Consider the following 18,571-nt stretch of genomic DNA (forward strand, 5'->3'; position numbering starts at 1 on the left):
TTGTTACTTGTTTTGCAAGTTATTGAAGGAAAAGCCGAGAAATAAGTGTGAAATGCCTTATTACGCTTTATATATCTTACTCTATCCTTTTATGCAGGAATTTATCCCAAGACACTGATCAAAGACCAAAAATCATGAAAAAGTACAATTGGGCAGAAGCTGATCCAGGAGGCAGTGTGTGCTCGCACTCAACTCGCAATTGCGAGTAGTAGTTGTTAGTAACTCGCAGTTGTGAGTTCCTTAGCTCGCAGTTGCGAGTTAGGGCGGTTTGACCTCCTCATTTATGACGTGGCAGCATCTCATTGGACTAGAAGAATCACTCGCATTTGCGAGTGATGCTGCTCGCAGCTGCGAGCTCAAGCAGAACAGAGGCTATTAAATGCCCACTTGCTATTCCTTGAAATTATGATGTTGGGATCATCTTAGATATTTTTGAGGATCCTTTTCTTTGAGTTTTTCTTAGCTTTTCATTGTAATTTCATAGAGAGAAATAGGGTAGATCGTATAGAGTGAGAGTGATTTTGGAAGTTGGATTCTTATTCCTTTGTTGAGACATCACAAGGGTAATGAATCTTTCCTTTTCAATCCATCCTTGCAAGGCTTCCATGATGATGTGTAGCTAAATACCCTTTGTTGGGATGAGAGGTACTTGATCCTTGCTAACATGTAATCTTTTGATCTTGCAATATATGGTTCTAGCAATTTATATTCAATAATTGTTGTTATTCTTGTTGTTAATACTTTCCATGAAATTTAAGGGATTTGGACACGAACTCTTGAATCTAGAGCTAGAGTAGCAATATATCTTAGGTTAACTTCCTTGACATCTTTGTTAATCTTTGATAAATCACTATAATCAAGAGTTTAATGCTTTCAGATATTTAATCAGGCTGGACACGGTCGATTAAGTTATCCGATCGTCTTTGTGATCGTTAAAGGGATTTGGACACGAATGTTTAAACGATACCTTAGAGTTAATTATATCACTTTGGACACGAAGGATAGTGTAGAATTGATTGTGATAATATTGGTTATAAAGCTAGAATTCATATGGATCATTAGGTTATGTTTGACGCTTGGTTAAGGAACTCTACTCCTAACAAGTTTCAAGCCTTATTAATCTCAACTTTTACTTTTGCAATTTAGTTTAGCTAGTTACATTTCAAACAAACAAGTACTCTTAATACTTGGAATGATAATTGATGTTAAACTGTCCTTGATAACGCACTATTCCCTGTGGAGACGATACACAAATACTTATCTTGTTTGATGCAAAACTACTTCATCACTGGTACCGGAGGAGGTGCCTTGGTCTGGTCTAGATTCCTTTCGAGCCACTGTGGAAGCAAAGCCGCATATTTCACGGGAATTGGGGTAAATTATGCCCTTGAGGCCTGTTGTCGAGGCTGCTGTTGCTGATACGGTTGCTGAATGGCAGTGGTAGCAGGTGTGACTGCAGCAACATGTTGATAAGCCGAATCTTTTTGCTGAGGCCTCCCCTGGGCCACCATGCTCACTTCTTGTTCATTCTTTCTCGGGAAGTGGTTCCCAAATTTCTTGGTTCCACTGGCAGAAGTTTCATCTTTAACCAAACGTCCTTCTCGGACTCCTTCTTCCAACTGTACACCCATACCGACCATCTTTGCAAAGTTCTTAGGCGCACTTCCGACCATCTTCTCGTAGTAGAACTGACTGAGAGTCTTTAAGAATAGTTTGGTCATCTCATTCTCTTCTATATGTGGGCTGACTTGGGCAGCAACATTTCTCCACCGCTGAGCATATTTTTTGAATGTTTCTTTGTCTTCCTGAGTCATAGCCTGAAGATCACTCCGGTCTGGAGCCATGTCTACATTGTAGTTATACTGTTGCACAAAAGCATCACATATGCTGACATCTTTCTTACGTACATTGTCTACACCCCTTCAAGGCGGGATTAGCCAAGCTTTCTTGAAAGAAGTAGATAAGGACCTGATCGTCCTTGGCATATGCTGACATCTTTCTTACGTACATTGTCAGATGTTCCTTAGGGCAAGAGTTCCCTTTATACTTCTCGAAATCTGGGAGCTTAAACTTGTGGGGTATCTGGACATTCGGCACCAAACAGAGATCATAAGCAGTCTTCCCAAACACTTCCTTCCCACGGAGAGCTCTCATTTCTCGCTGCATTTCATCATATTTTTCTTGTAGCTCATCCACCCTATCATATGCCCCCACACTCCCCGAATGGAAGATGGGTTCGTTATATTATGGGATAGCATTCACCATAGGTGCTGAGTAGATCATAGCAGCTGGAGGGACTGTTGCATCCAGTGGAGGAACATGGACTGCATATTGAAGAGTAGGCATTGAAACTTCGGAAGCAATAGGGCGGAGTACTTTGCTGAGACAAATAGGCACACCCCAAGGACAACCTTCTGGCATAGAATTTGGTGGAGTACTGACAGGTATCATCGGACCAGGGACAACAGAGACAGTTACGTCGACCTGAGTGCTGAGAGGAAGTGGTGGTTGATTTTGTGCAGCTGCCAGTGTTTTCATCAATTCAGTAATTTCGTCCATCTTAGTTTGCATGGCTACCATTTCCTCCCGGAGCACTCGATTTTCATGTTCGAGATATTCCATCTTTTCCTTACGATTGCTCGAGTGTTGTAAATGTGAGTTGGTTTTGGACGAGGACGCCATAACTCTTTTGAGATGGGTTGACCTTTTATGGAAAAGAAAAATTTATGAGACTCGGAATTGAGACTATGAAATGCAAAATGATGCAAGATGCTTATGCAAAAAAATGGACAACAATTTTTTTGAAGGACTTGCCAAAGTAAGTAAACATCATAAGGGGTATTGTTTCATTTGATAATTTGAAATATTACAAACAGTTTCCTTAAAAGCAAAGTCAAGGAAAAAAAACCCCAACCAAAGCTAAGGTTAGTTAAGACTTTTGAAATGTATTTCTTGGTGTTCCTCTTTACAAGGTGCATACCTCTGATGTTTACAAAAACTTATCTAAGTCCTTCGATGTTTAATGAGAAAAATTTATGAATGTATCCATATATGCATGATTATGCTACACAAACGGTGAAAACATGGTGTGGTTTAAGTCCATATGTTGGAGTCAAGGGTAAAAGCACCACATGGTAGGGACAATGGTTTCCATTTGCACTTGTAACAAGGGTTCTACCAAGTTCCCAAAGTTTTCAACCACTTCCGAATATTTGTTAGGTGACGAGAGTACTCTCGTTCAACAATATTCGTAGGTTATTCTCGTTTGGGTGTAGTATCGCGTGTCAACCAATACGAGATTACTCTCGACTAACGACCGCACTACGTCCTAAAAGGCCAAGATGGGTTAAAGTTGACTAAAGTTTCTCAACTTCGATGGTTACTTGAAAGTAACATGCCATACTCGAGTACTCACGTCGACAAAAGTATACCTCCAAGATCCCTCCATTGAGTGGGCTATCACATGTACCAATGCCGAAGAGTACTCTTGGCGTGGAAACTATGATTATACCCAGTCCTACCTTAATTTCCCTCAAGTCCAGGTGTAGGACTTATTTCACCACTCACGTTAAAAGAAAGAAGAAAGAAGAAGGAGATAATATACATACACGAATTTCCATCTTTTATTTTTATTTTTTTAGCAAGTAATAGCACAAAAATTTAGATAAAACCAAGTTAGGCTCAACCCTCTTGGGGAGGGGGGGGGGGGGGGGGGGGGGGTCCCCAGTGAAGTCGCCATTTCTGTCGCGTCATTTTTCGGAGATCAAGACTATTTGATTAGCGTTTGACTCACTAATTTATTTCACGACTGAACATTTAATTTTTTTTAAGAAAAGGGGAAAAAAGTTCAAACCAGCCCATATTGAAACGATTTAGGGTTCGGGGGTTAGTTACATAAAGGGAAGGTATTAGCACCCCTTATGTCCATAGTAGTCTACGGGAACCTCTTAATTTTATTTAATGTTTTGTGCTATAAACTTGCTTGCTGAAAAAAAAAGTTCAAAGTGCTAAAAAAGGAGACCTATTTATCTATATTTTTTTTATTGATTTGGAAGGACGAGTGTCCTTTGCTTACGTACCAGTAAGGGATCAAAACCACGTAGTTCATAGGAGAAATTACCGTTTGATTTGGTTTGTGTTTTTATTGGTTTTGAAAAAAAAATTAAAATAAAAAAACCAAGTGGCAAATAAGAATTGGTTTGTATTTTTTATATTGAAAGAAAAATGACTCAAAGTAGAATTAAAATTGATTTGAAATTTGATTAAGAAAGAAAATAAAAAGAACGATCACTTGATTGAAAATCAAGGTTTATTATGAAAATATTTTTTGTGATTTTTGATATGTGAATGTCTTTTGTTTTTTTTAATGTTAATTAAAACATAAAATAAACTAACGTGACAATAAAAATAAAAGCGCGTGGATTTGTAGTGACGTTGGATCACCACATAATCCCTATCCTAATTTTTTTTTGTATTTTATGATATATATATATATATAAAGAGGTAAAGAAATAAAAGGACACACGTACGCACACCTTTTCTCATTTATGATTTACATTGGACCTAAATACATTCTAATTGCTAGAAAATAAATGACAAAAATTAAAATGCTAAATAGAAATAAAATGAAATGCAAAAATACTAAAAAGAAATAAAATGCAAGAAAATAAAAGAAATAAAATAAAGGGACAACCGAAGGGACAAGATTACCGAAGGGACAAGATTCCGAAGGGACAGAAAAAGAGGGAGAAGAAAAGAATAGCTCGTCAACACAAGCTAAAAGAGGGAGAAGAGAGAAAAGTTCTTTGACAACTCAAGAGAACTTTTTGGTGTGTGAAATTGTGAGGAATGAGAGCTAAATTTATAGGTGAGGAGGTTGATGAAAATGGGAAAATGGTTTAATGGAATTTGATGGTGATTTGAATGGTGTTTCATGGTGAATTTTAAAAGAGGAATGTGAAAGTTGACACTTGACTTGAAAATTTTTTTGGACCTTGGACGTTTTATTTTTGGACCTATTGACACTTTGTTTTTTTTTTTTGACTTAGACAATAAAATAAAAGTGACCAAAATAAAAATATGAAAAATGACTAATTAAAAGATAAAATAAAAATTAGAAATTAAAATTAAAATTATAAAATTAAGTAAAAGATGGAAATTAAAGAGTAAATAACAAATAATAAAAAACTAAAGAAAACTAAAAATATAAAAATATAAAGAGAGAAGAGGGCCCTACTCGGAACCAAACATGAGGTATACCTTTCTGCCGAATTTTTCTCTGAAAAGTCAGAGACTAATCAGGGTCAAATGACGTATGAATGTGGGATCTTAGGTCAAAATTTGGGGTATTACACAATTCTTTTTTAATTTCACTCTTTGAAAGAAGTTTTACTAATTTCTAAGTTGAACAAAAATCCCACACAGAAAACAAAACAAAAATTATTAAAATTGTGCTGAAATAATAATACTAAGGAAACCCTCATACATCAAAAAGCTTTTGAGTATTTGATTTCTGCCTCCTTCAGATCGGTGGAAGCAATTGTAGCCTATCAAGCTTTACTTTGTATGTTTTTGATGATGTTCTCTAGTTTAGTTTATTGTTTTAATGTTCGCCTTATGATTAGCATGTTAAAGCACCCAGCATCGATGTGTCTTAAGTTAGGATTCAATTGTATCCTTGTGAAAAAGTGTCATATGTCATCTTGTGACTTCTGAATCGATTCAATATACATTGAATCGACTCATTAAAGTTTCTGACTTCTGATGAATTGATTCACATCTTCCTGAATCGATTCACACTTGAATCGACTCGTTTCAGTTTGAATCGTCTCACCAAACTCTCTGACTTACACTGAATCGATTCAACAGAAGGTTGAATCGTATCAATCTTCATCCTGGGATCACTTGAATCGATTCACACATACACTGAATCGTTTCATCCTTCATGCATTTGTGGGTTGTTTTTGCTGTCTGAAACGATTCACTCATTTAGTGAACCTATTCACTCTGTTGTTTTTGTGCAAAATTCAATCTTGTCACCTTTCTCTATAAATAGTCTCCTCCTCATAACTCCCATATTATTGAATCATTTGCAACTGTTCTCTCCAGGTCTCAAAAACTCATTGTTCATACATTCTTCAAGATTAAACACTTTTTCTTAGAATCACTCTGTACATTGAGTCACATTGATTTCCTAGGGTGCTAGTAGGGATTGTAAGTTGGTTCTCTCAAGAAGATTGATTGGGATTAATCAATGCTTCAAAGGAATTGAATAATCTCATTCCACCTCCAAAGGACTTGGCGTCTTTCTAACCGTTCTTGAAGTCGATGGGGGTTCGTTTACCGGACGAAGCATCGAAGAATTGAGTGAAGAGTTTGAAGGGGTGCACGGGTAATCAAGGATCTGAAGATTCAAGGAGCACCAAATTCAAGGGTTACTTGGAGTTTGGAGGAGTGTTTGCATAGGGGTTGAAGAATTAGGTTTAATTTCAAGGAACTTTTGTAAACACATTGTAATCAACATTTGTTACTTAGTGGATGACCTTGGTGAAGGAGCACTTCATCAAAAAGAGTAGACGTAGCTCTAGCGAGGACGAGAAATAGCAAACTACTATAAAAATATCAGTGTTATCTCTCTTCCCTATCCTCTTTACTCTTTACTATTGCATGTGATTAATTGAATAATTGATAAGATAATTGCTAGTGTTGATCTAAGTTGTTTTTCATTGAAAATTAATCTAATTCATTGAATTAGGTTTTATATAATTTGCTTAGATCAATTGATTGCAATCTCTATTCAATTCTTCAATCACACATGTATTATGTTTTTATTTGATAGCGTAGTATTTTTGTTCACTTAGGTTTTGGACTGTCATAATATTCCTAAGGACCTAAGAGACCCTTAGAAAGGCTCACAAACCCTCTAGAAGGGCTTGTAGTTCTCTATAAGGCCGTAAGCACCCTTTTTATGGGCTTTTAGGCCCAAGGAGCGTCCTCCTCGTGGCGCCGCCTTAAGCTGCTTCTAGAAGCCGCCTAATTACTTAATTAGCCCTATTACTTGCTGCCTAAGCAATCAGAAATCAGGCCCATGAAGGGCTATAAATACGACCCTTGAGAGCCTTCTCAAGGCATGACCAATACAATACAAACCTTAATACGATTATCGTACTTTTTAGCAAGTACAAGTTTGGTTTGAAATTGTTATAAGTTTTGTACATTGTTCAAGGTTGATTAAAGTTTGATTGTATAATAAGATTTGTATCGTGAATCTCTCAATTCTAAGATTAAATCTTATTGTACATATATTTATCTTTTTGATTCATTGTTTGTGATTGTTCGAGCACGATTTCAATAGTCAATCTTGTTCAAATTGGTTTTCAATAAGACTCTGGAAAAAGTTTTCGAAAAGTTATTAACCCCCTCTAGCTTGGTAACATAATATCCATATAGAACAACATTAATCTCTAATCTCAGCAAGAATCTTCTCTCTGGACACCGCAAGGGGTGTGTACTCAACGAAATGACGAACTGGCCCTTTTCCTTCTCTGGGATTGCCTTCCTTCTTTCTCTCTTGGAAGGGATTTTTTGAGACTTGTGGGCCCTCTTTCCTTGTCTTGTTTATGATGCCAACATACAACTGTTTCTCATACGTGATGTAAGTCTTTGCAATTCCCACGAACTCATTAAGAGATATGGGCTAGTTGAGATGTACTTATTTTTTAAAGTTTTTTCCCTACTGCATGCTTTTCTCGATTAGGCAATTCTTCATTATCCCGTTCGCTCCTCAGAACTGAACAACTTGTTTGTCGGACCTTTCGAGGTACTTTCGAAGAGGTTTGTTTTCCCCCTACATGATGGCTTCAGGGGAGGCAAACATTTAAGACTGGGTCCTTGAAGTTGTGAAGTGAGTCGTCAACTAGTGTCACAAGTAATTCCATGAGTTAATGAAATTCCTCCTGAGATTTTTGTACCAAGTCATGGAAACTCAACGCATTGTGGTTACGAACATTTTACACTTGACCGATCCACAAACATTTATGTAGTTCAAGAACGCCCCAATGTTCTCGATGTGCTCATATGGATGAAAGGTTGCATCATATGAGTCCATCTAGGGAGGCTTCTCCAGTCCCTACCGAATCCATGTTTCTCTGATCCGTCGGGTGAATGGACCATACGACGCGCGATTGTCATCAAAGTATGACGAAGACCGCTAGCGCCTTGTATGCTTTGGGGAGGGGGGTTACCTTTTGCTCGGAGAACGCCTAGGATATCTTATCTTTGGAGAATGTCTGGGAGACCTTTTGTTTAGAGAATGTCTAGGGGACCTGGATCTTGGGGATGGAGGTCAAATAATTGGATGAGGATATGGTGATCTCCTCATTGTGTCCTTGGAGCGGGCATCCTCGATTTCTTTGATGTGTCGGTTCTGATCCTTAGTTGGTGAGGGAGTTAATGTTTGATCGTCACGTTGTGGACGGTGGATCTCACTCCTGATTTGGGATGCTGCACCGTTGGCCATCATAAGAGTAGGTTCTTTTTAGAAAATTTATGAAGATTTGGTCTTTTGAGTAGGAAAATACGACACCAATAATTGTACCTGATAAGATGACAATGTCCGATGCAGTAGTCTCTGGTTGTTTGTGAGCTTTGGAACGACGGGGGGTTGGGGGTGGTGGTGTACCTGCAAACACTCTAACGCTCAAGTCAGTTTGAGAGTTAGAATGATGGTAGGAGATCGAAATGGTATTGTACCTTTGGTGATTGTGTAAAGGTCTCTTATATAGAGGTGACAAGTAGGAGCCGTTGTACGACACAATGAGGCATCTGATGGTTACAAATTTTTAGGAATCGTTATCGTCTAGCGAGACTCGTGGGCATGTTCTGCATTCAGTTTGAATGGGTTTTCCGAAGTCTCCAAACATCTCCCTTGCGGAGAGAGGGTGTGTGTTAGAAGTTATCGACCCAAACGCAAGATTAGGCTTTTTTGGTTCTGGCATGTACAAATAAGCCTTACACAACTACTCAGTCCATAACATATTTAATATAAAAAGATAAAAAAAAAAAAAAAAAAAAAGAGAGATGCATGCTCTAAGGAATCAATTCTAAATGACGTGAAATCTTCGCAATGTATATTTAGTTGAACCTAAAACATGAAAAATATCATGAAAATTCAAGCTACAAACTTGAAGAAATCCATAAAACAATAATGTATAGTGATTAGCAAAGCGCAATCACACACATCTAGATTGTTCTACCAAGTATGATCCAATTCTTAAAAAAAAAATTACTATTTAATATAAAACTAGAGTTCGTAAACTAGACTGTCCAAAACCGAGATGTAGTGATTGTGTGCAATCACATAATCGTGACTACACCTAATCTTGATGTACTGCCTCCGTTCCTTTTTAATTGTCACATTTTGACATTTTACACAAACCAAGACAATCAATAAATGTTGTTACTTTTGGTACAATAATAAATTAGGGTAATATTAGTAAAATAACATTTAATGTTGCATTGAACTATGTAAAGTGACACTTAAATAGGAATAATATTTTTTTTCCAAAAGAGACACTTAAAAAGGAACGGAGGGAGTAACAATCATAACTTATTACCCCCTCCTGTCCTTAATATAAGAAGAAAACCCAAAAAATATCAAAACTAAGACAATCATAATTTGTTGTAACTTTTTAAATGCTTTTACAAATATTCTATCAGAAAAAAGCCTTCTACATAAGTTGTGACTTTTTTTTTTATTTTTTTATTAAAAATAAAATCAATTTACTTTTGAAAAATTTCATATATTAATGACTAGAGGGAGTAATTTTCTTTAACAATAAATGTTAGTTGTTACTCCGATGCGCAAGAGTTGATCCGATAATAACATGAAAACAACATACAAGACATGGAGTTAAATATGTATATTTTTTTTTTTTTGAGAGAAAGAAGCTTATAGCTTTTCATTATTAATCAAAGTAGTTATACAATGTGGAATGTTAAGATATAATTGGAAACTAGCATGTGATAATGCTTCCCTAGCTAAGCTATGGGCAACACCATTGGCTTGTCTCCTAATAAAACTCACATCAGAGTTTGCTAAGTCGGTCATCAACAAGTGTCTACAATCATGAATAATTGCCATAAAATCAGAGACACCATCTCCTTTATAAATGCTATCTGTCACAACCTTTGAGTCGGTTTCAAAATCCATGCTTACCATGTTAAGCTCTTTTGCCCACTGCATTGCTTGCAAAAGCCCTATAGCTTCACCCATCTCAACGTCAAGTAAAGGGGAAATAGAAGCTGTTCTGGCTGCGACAAAGTTCCCTTCCTCATCCCTAATACATGCTCCTATACCAACCTTATTAAGCGAGGCGGAAAAAGCTGCATCCACATTGCATTTTAATCTCCCCAAGACTGGTTTTGTCCAACGCATGACTTCATTGTGCCTGCTAATGACTTGGCTGCGGGGCTTTATTGTTTGCGCCATTTTCCAGCTGTTCAGAAATGTTTCAGCCCTCTCTCCTATTTGTTGAATTGTTTCCACAACATTATTCCACACTTTGTTATTTCTATGTTTCCATATGCTCCATAACGTGACAGAAAAAAGTTGTTGTTTGGAGTTATCGAGCTGTTGGAGGACATTAAAAACCAGTTCAGTACAAGAAATATCAGGGGACCAGCAATTTTGAATGGAGCTCCAGAGATTGCAGCGTTGCCAACATCCAACACTTTTACCGCATTCAAAGAACAGATGCTTCCCATCTTCGTCTCTTTCCAAACAGACCGCACAAATGTTAGGATAGTCCACACCCTTCGCAATTAACCTCATTCGGGTTGGTAAACAGTTACGACAGATGCGCCAAAGGAAGTTTTTAACTTTTGGGGGAAGCTTGAGTTTCCAAATAGTGTTCCAATGGCCAGGAACTCTGTGGAGTAGCAAAGCATCATGATTACTAAAAATGTCTCGATAGGCACTACGAACGGAATATAAACCATTTTTCTCATGACGCCAAATAGCTTTATCTGTCCGGACAGAAGGGAGAAGAGGGGTCTGCAGAATTTGAGCTGCTGTTGCATCGTCAAAAACATAATGAATGAAGTTGTCATTCCATACCTTTTGATTTGGCTTGAATAAATGAGCAACAGTAAGAGCATCCCACATAGTCTGCACTTCTGTGTTTGGTTGAAGGCATATGGGATCTTTTAGCCAAGGTTCATTCCAAACAGAGATGGATTCTCCCGTGCCTATGCTCCATCTTAACCCGCGCTTAATAAAATCTTTAACATTCCAAAGACTTCGCCAAACGTAGCTTGGATTATGTCCTATGGAAGCATTAAAATAATCACTATTTGGATAATATTTAGCTTTGAGTAATCTAGTGATTAGTGCATCCGGGTTAGTGACCATCTTCCATGCCTGCTTTCCGATCATAGCCAAATTGAAAGCTTTAAGATTCTTGAAACCCATACCTCCAAATGTCTTAGGTACAGAGAGGCGTTCCCATGATAACCAATGAAGTCCCCTAGAGTTAGAAGAGTTATGTCCCCACCAAAAAGCATTAAGCATCTTCTCTATTTCACTGATGAAAGTGCCAGGTAATAGGAAAACGCTCATCACATAGGAGGGAATAGATTGCAGGACTGATTTGATAAGAATTTCTCTTCCTGCTTGCGAAAGACATCTGCTACTCCATGAATTAATCTTGTTCCATATACGATCCTTGACAAACTTAAAAGTCGCTTTTTTGCTCCTACCAATCATAGATGGAAGCCCCAGATACTTGCCCGTGCCTAATACCTGTTTGACTCCAAGTATTGTTGCTATGCGCTCCTGACAATCCAAAGGTGTATTTCTACTGCAATACATCTCCGATTTTTGCAAATTAATTGATTGCCCTGATGCAGCCTCATAAGATGTTAAAATATTTTTCATCTCCATGGCTTCATGATCACAAGCTCCAAAGAATAAAAAACAGTCGTCGGCGAACAAAAGATGAGATATTGTGGGGGCACGAGTACAAATGCGGGTACCTTTGATCGCACCTCTTCTCTCGGCATCACGGATAAGAGCAGAGAGACCTTCGGCACAAAGGATGAACAAGTAAGGCGATAATGGATCACCTTGTCGTATACCTCTGCCGGGAATGAAGGGGCCAACCTGAGCTCCATTCACAAGGACTGTGTAATCTACTGTCTCAATACATAACATAATCCACTGAACCCATTTAGCAGAGAAACCCATCTGAACCATAATGTCACGGAGGTAGTCCCAGTCCAGCCTATCATACGCCTTGCTGATGTCCAACTTGAGAGCTACATCACCTTGCGTACCCTTTGTTTTTGCCTTCATATAATGAATTAATTCGATGGCAACCAAAGCGTTATCAAGGATCGACCTGCCTGGTACAAAAGCGGATTGAGATAAGGAGATGCATTTTTCAAGTACGCCTTTAAGCCTGTTAGCAAGGACCTTAGCCACTATTTTATAAACAACGTTACATAGTGCAATAGGTCTCCAATCCTTCATAGACTTCTGAGAATCACCCTTTGGAATTAAGGCAATATTTGTAGAGTTCAAATGAGGAGGAAAAACACCATTTGCAAGCCATTCACATCCTGCTTGGTACACCTCTTGACCACACATATCCCAAAAATTATGGTAAAAGCCCGGATTAAAACCATCTGGTCCTGGACACTTGTCTGCTTGCATTGAAAACGCCGCTGTTCGGAATTCTTCCACTGTGAAATCTGCAGTTAAAGAGAAGTTGTCTTCATCTGTGATTGAACTTGGAACTAAAGAAACGACAGATGCACGGTTGCTTGGGAGCTTTGTGAATAAATTGGAAAAGTAGTCACGTGCAATTGTTTGGAGCTCATCTTCTTTACGACATACTACGCCATCTGAGTTCTCAAGGTTTGTGATTCGATTGACTTTTTTCCGAGAAGTAGCTGCAGCGTGAAAATACTTAGTATTTAAATCTCCATCCCGATACCAGAAGGATTTCGCCCTTTGTTTCCAGTAGATATCATCCTGAATGAGCAACCTGTCGAGCCTTTTTTTGAGAGAATTGAAGAAGACAATGTTTGAAGCTGTGACGTTGGTTCGAATTCGTGCAAGATTTTTCTGGATTTTACTAATATCACGCCGGATATTCATCTTTTTGCGACTCCATTCAGACAAGTCAGCGGCACAGTAAGTCAATTTCTGCGTGAAACTACCATGAGTATACTTCTTCCATCGTGATTTGACTTGATCTTTGAAATCCGGTTCAGCAAGCCATGCGTTTTCGAACTTGAAACGTTGTGAGTTTCTGTTAACAACCTCTTTTTCTTTACAATTAAGCCACAACGGATAATGGTCAGAAGACGTAGACGTGAGGCATTCTAAAACTGCACAAGGAAATGCGTTGCACCAAGAGGAATTAACAAGCGCTCTGTCTAGTTTTTCTTCCACCGCTCTGACAGTGCCAAGGCTTTTAAACCACGTGAATTGATAACCCTTCATCTGTAAATCAATCAAACCTGCATCTATCACTGCCTGTCGAAAACCACGAATCAACCACGGTGCTCTTTCCGACCTTCCTTTCTTTTCTTCATCTGACAGTATATCATTGCAGTCCCCAATAACACACCAAGGCAGAGAGGACATGGTTGCTAAATTGCGGAGAAAATTCCAAGATTCCTTTCTTCTACCTGCTTCCGGCATCCCATAAAAGCCTGTTAATCGCCATTTTCCAACTGAAGAATCATTCACTTCTATATCAATATGGTTCTGTGAATAATTAACAATAGTACAATTAACCGATTTTTTCCACAAGAAGGCCAGACCTCCACCTCTACCAATTCTATCAACTGTAAAGCAAGAATCAAACGACAAAAGGTACTTTAATTCTTCAATTTTATTTAAGGCTGCCATTGTTTCAGACAGAAAGATTCCATCCGGTTTATAAGTCTGGACTAGGTATTTCAGATTAGGAACTGTACTCGGGCTACCCAGGCCCCGACAGTTCCAGCTGATGAAACTCATTTTTCTTGGCGGGCCTGGTGTCCAGGTCCCGCCATTACATTAGGATTTGCTGCCGAGGCAGACTCATTCATTACAACATCATCAGAAACTAAAGCATTACTATTAACAGTCCTATTTAAATCAGTCACATCAGTGTCCTTTTCTATGCCTTCAGCATCAACTTCATTATCCTCCAGCCTCAATCGCTTCAATTGTTTTTGTCCCTCTGGCTTTTTCAGAGACAGTGCACCATCATTGTTCACATGTGGGTCAGCAACAAATGGGACACCCATGCGCATAACTTGAGCCAAGGATGCTGCAAGCTGAGACACATTCTGCTGGTTATGCACAGGGCTGTTTGCTTCCAAAGGAGAACCAGACATCAGTGCATTCATCGGATTCTTCAGCCTTGCTTCCTGAACTAGCCTTGCAATGCGCGCGTCATCTCCTTCTAAAAGCAGAGGTTCCTGCACTCCCAAGCCTTTTATCTGCACAGTTTGAGGCATTCTGACATCTGTCTGAACCGGTTGAGCTGCATCTGGAGTGTTATGGATGCTTTCAATGCTGACTTGAATCCATTCATCAGAGCTATATAGTGGTCCTGCATGTTTGTAGAAAATCAGCTGTCTGGTTGTAACATCCCGTCCAATCTTCACCCTTCCAAAGACACGGTGAATATCATTTAAGTTTGCATAAGGAGCCCTTGCCCTCCCTCCTTGTCTGCCTCTTCGCCTGTTGTCATGCAGCCACGGGTTAACCAAATCATCACCTACTGGTCCCAAATAATCAGCTCTCAAATATGGTCCCCAGTTCTGATCTCCTTCCACAAAGCCCTTTTCAAAGCGTTTTGAGCACGAGGACTCTGTATGGCCAAGCAGCCCGCAGACATAGCAGAAATTCCCTGGCTTCTCATAGCGAAAGTTCACTGTCACAGACTGACCATCCTCCAATAAAAACTCAAAGCATTTCACCAAAGGTTCATGAACCTTCATGGCCACTCTTAGCCGCATGTATCTACGCCAGTTTCCATAGTTGTTTTCATAATCATATTGTTCAAGTCTGCCTACATGGTTTCCCAGCAGAATGCCCATGGATTCAGTCATAAATCCAAATGGCAGATTATGAACTTGCACCCAACATTCGATTGTATCCAAAGGCATAGTGTAAGGGTCCTTTCCTACTGAGATCTTGCTCCAAACAAGTGGGAAATTGTCAAAAAGCCATGGACCTTGCTGGACAATTCGTTTCATATCCGCATAGCTGAAAAATTGAAACATAAAGCGATTTGGATCCATCAAGGTGATGTCCACTGTTTCTTTCGGTTTCCAAAGAGATGCCATGCGAGATTTAAAAGTATGGAAACAGACAGGTTTGTTGGTTAAGAGACGACCAACAAGACAGTAGTCAAGAGTTTCGGTATTGAAAGGTGAGTTTTGTGCAGTAGTGTTGGGAGCATTGTTTTTGCCAGAAGTGGACATGATGACAAGGGTGACAAAAAGAGTAAAGCTGTAGTTGTGAGAAAGAGTATAGTGAGGGTTGTATGGTGTTTGGTGATGAGAGACAGTCCACAGAGAGTCTCTATTTATACAACCAGAAGCCTGAAACGCGTCCACAATTTCGTCAATCACGTTAATGCGCCAAAACAAACATAGAAACTTCTTGAATGAGAAACCAGCAGTTATCACCAAATCAATGCCCATTACTGTATTTTCCTGAACTTTGATACTGAAAAGGAAATAGAAACCTCTAGAGACCCAGTAATGCAGGAACTGAAGAGCTGTTTTAGACGTGCTGCATTTAGAGACTTCAATGTTGGCCAGCACTTTAAAGGAAACAAAATCATTTCTGTAATGACTTGGGATTCTTATCACCTCTATCACAATCAGACAAGCAAAAAAGTGCCATGATTTACTAGTCAAACAACTATTTGTTCCTTGAAAATTAAGGGCGTGTAAAATACAGCCAATCAAGCAATGTGAATGCCACCTGTAATAACTCTCCATACCTCTTTGCACTCTATTACTCAAAATGTCGTAAAAATGCCAAAATTTAAGGACAAAATTACCAGGCTGATCTCTTTGTATAACATTATTGTCAGGGGCATAATCAGTGCCACAGATGGCTGTATAGTTGAAGATAGAGTTGCATACCTGATGAACAGCACTATGGATATGCAGAGGAAGCCACCAATTTTGTGAGGCATAAAAATTACTTCTTGTAGGAACACATTGTTGAGGCAGACAATTTATATACTCACTGATTGCTAGATTCCAGGAACCAATCCATTTAGCTATCCTTACACTTACTTGAAGGTTACCTATGAATTTGCTGGTGAGAAAAACTGAGACTCCTCCTATCACCAGATCCTCCTTGCTCGTTATCTCACCTGCCAAAACACAGATTTTCTTCTGCAAGCCTACATGTGATCTCCCTTCTATTGCCGTTTTCGATATCATACCATGAAATACACTAGCAGGATGTTGTTGATTGTATCTAAGAATTGCAGTACAGAAACTTCCAAAAGGCCGGATGTGATTGCACACTAGAATGACATTTGAAAGAGGCATAATCCTCTACTGCAGGCATAAGAGAGGTGCAGATACTTAAAAAACGTTAAGTAGTGGCTTTGTAATCCAACAACCTATGTTATTGGAGCAAGAAATACAAGGCTAGTAATAAAACAGAAAAAAGAAAAAACACAACCAGAGTTGAAGATAGCAGATCAAAGCGGTTGAAACAACAGACTCTCACAAAAGGTTGATGATGTTGAGGGGAAAGATAAAAACCTTAGGAGAGAAAAAAACACTTTATGCATTGTCCATACCAACTTATCTTTTGGCAATTGATTTAATTTGTATCAAACTTAAAATATTTCCTATACTCTACCTCTAGCTATTCTAGCAAGGCCAGAAAGACAGAAACAAGACAGTCTTGCCCAACTTTTCCCATTAAAATAACTCAGTTAAATATGTATATAAAAAGCAAAAAATATAATTCATGTGTGCACAAAAATAATCCCGACGAATGCCTTTTACCCTTTTGTGACTTCAGTGGACATTTTTATTACTAAAACTAAAGTATAATAGAATACTTTTATGACAAGAACATAATAATATAAATTGATGACCTCAACACAAAATATGTAACACCCATACTAAACGTATCTAGAAAGTTTAGCAAGTGCATTAATCTGATACTGGATACATTAAAAATTTACAACTTACTACATGATAATTATACATCTTATACACCCACAGTGTTCGTACATTGAATCTATAACATAACTTATCCAGAATCTAGTTTGTGATTCCTTGTATTCATGTCATCCTGCTGCAATTCGAACGAACACCTACCGAAACACCTATCCAACTTGTAGCTTGCCATCCCAACCTGTTTATCTGAAACAAAAAGGATTGGGATGAGACATAATGTCTCAGTGAGTTCCTGATGAGTCATAGATAGTCTAATTTAATGCTTTATTTAGTTTAGTTTTAAATAAGATTTGATTTAATTATATTGCATTTTATTTCCTTTTAGAATATTTTACTTTAAATTGTCTTTTATTTTATTTTAGGAACGAATATATGGTGGAAGGTGTCTTGGAGCAAAAGAAAGAGGACTGGAGCAAATACAGTGCGAAAATACGAAGATACGGAACAAAAATATGTTCCCACCAAGTCAGAAGCTTGGCACGGCCAGTGCCAACATGTGGCACGGCCGTGCCACCTACAGAAGCCCCTTTTGCTGCTTTTTCTTCGGGCCCAAGTTACCCTGTTGCAGCTTTACTATTTTACCCTTTTAGTTGCTTAGTTTCTAAGTCGATTGTAAAGCTATAAATAGAGTAGCTCTCCACCATAAACATTCACCTTTTACTTTGTTTATTTCAAGTATAATTTCAATAAAAAGTCTTTATTTCCTTTTTACTTTCCTTGCAATTTATTTTACTGTTTATCTCTCTTCTTCCCCCATGTATACGATGAACATGAGTGAGTAGACTTCTTCGTCTTGGGATTATTGGGGAGTCTAATGACTCGATCCTAAACAAAACAAGCCTAAACCCTAATTTCTATGTAACCCTAATTTCTAATCTAGATTCACTGTCTTAACGTGGATTAACAATTATCAAACTGTGGAAGCGAAAGCGGAGGGTTTGATAATCGTTAATCCATCATCCCAAACATCAATTCATAAAGCGAGAGCGGAGTCTTGATGTTGGAACAAGTGAATCTAGACAATAATTGCAAAATAGTGAAATAGTCTTTGCAATTATTGAGACAAAGAGTAGTTTCAATCCTCTATGCATCTTCTAGTAATCATGTCAGCGAAATAGGCTTGGTTGCTAGAAGTAAACTCTCACCGGACTTTCATCGGAAAGGTGAGGGGCTAAGGGAAACCGGTCTTTAGAAATTAGTGTGTAAACCATGAAATTAGATGTTTAGGTCTTGTCTAGTGAAGGATTTGTCATTATGATGAACCAATGATCCCGATGCCCTTTATTATTATTGTTTTTACCTTCAGCAATAAAACTCCCTTTTTCTAACTTTCTCTCCTCTAATCATTCAC

The 18,571-nt window shown here is 38.4% G+C and overlaps 2 protein-coding genes across 2 annotated transcripts; both read right to left on the bottom strand.

The window, feature by feature from the left end:
- Positions 1-1,379: 1,379 nt before the first annotated feature.
- LOC146907098 (uncharacterized) lies at positions 1,380-2,622 on the bottom strand. Its single transcript, XM_085729030.1, has 3 exons — positions 2,263-2,622; positions 1,969-2,160; positions 1,380-1,862 (listed from the first exon to the last, which is right to left on the bottom strand). Exons 1-3 carry the CDS (start codon positions 2,620-2,622, stop codon positions 1,380-1,382), a joined length of 1,035 nt encoding a protein of 344 aa, XP_085585156.1.
- An 11,246-nt stretch (positions 2,623-13,868) lies between these two features.
- Positions 13,869-16,805, bottom strand: LOC146907099 (uncharacterized). The gene has a single exon (XM_085727240.1). The coding sequence runs from the start codon at positions 16,573-16,575 to the stop codon at positions 14,026-14,028; it is 2,550 nt and encodes an 849-aa protein (XP_085583366.1). The 5' UTR covers positions 16,576-16,805; the 3' UTR covers positions 13,869-14,025.
- Between the last annotated feature and the right edge of the window lie 1,766 nt (positions 16,806-18,571).

This window comes from Medicago sativa, chromosome 7, assembly GCF_051527215.1.
Source record: "Medicago sativa cultivar Bolivia chromosome 7, Bolivia_mono, whole genome shotgun sequence".
NCBI classification, from domain to species: domain Eukaryota; kingdom Viridiplantae; phylum Streptophyta; class Magnoliopsida; order Fabales; family Fabaceae; genus Medicago; species Medicago sativa.

Bases quoted from the DNA above. Each gene is read 5' to 3' on its own strand.
- LOC146907098 (XM_085729030.1), bottom strand. From the start codon at position 2,622: ATGGAATATCTCGAACATGAAAATCGAGTGCTCCGGGAGGAAATGGTA. The intron at 2,161-2,262 runs GTGAATGCTATC...GATGAAATGCAG, and splicing joins TGATCTACTCAGCACCTATG to CGAGAAATGAGAGCTCTCCG. The intron at 1,863-1,968 runs GTCCTTATCTAC...TTTGTGCAACAG, and splicing joins CATATGCCAAGGACGATCAG to TATAACTACAATGTAGACAT.
- LOC146907099 (XM_085727240.1), bottom strand. From the start codon at position 16,575: ATGCCTCTTTCAAATGTCATTCTAGTGTGCAATCACATCCGGCCTTTT.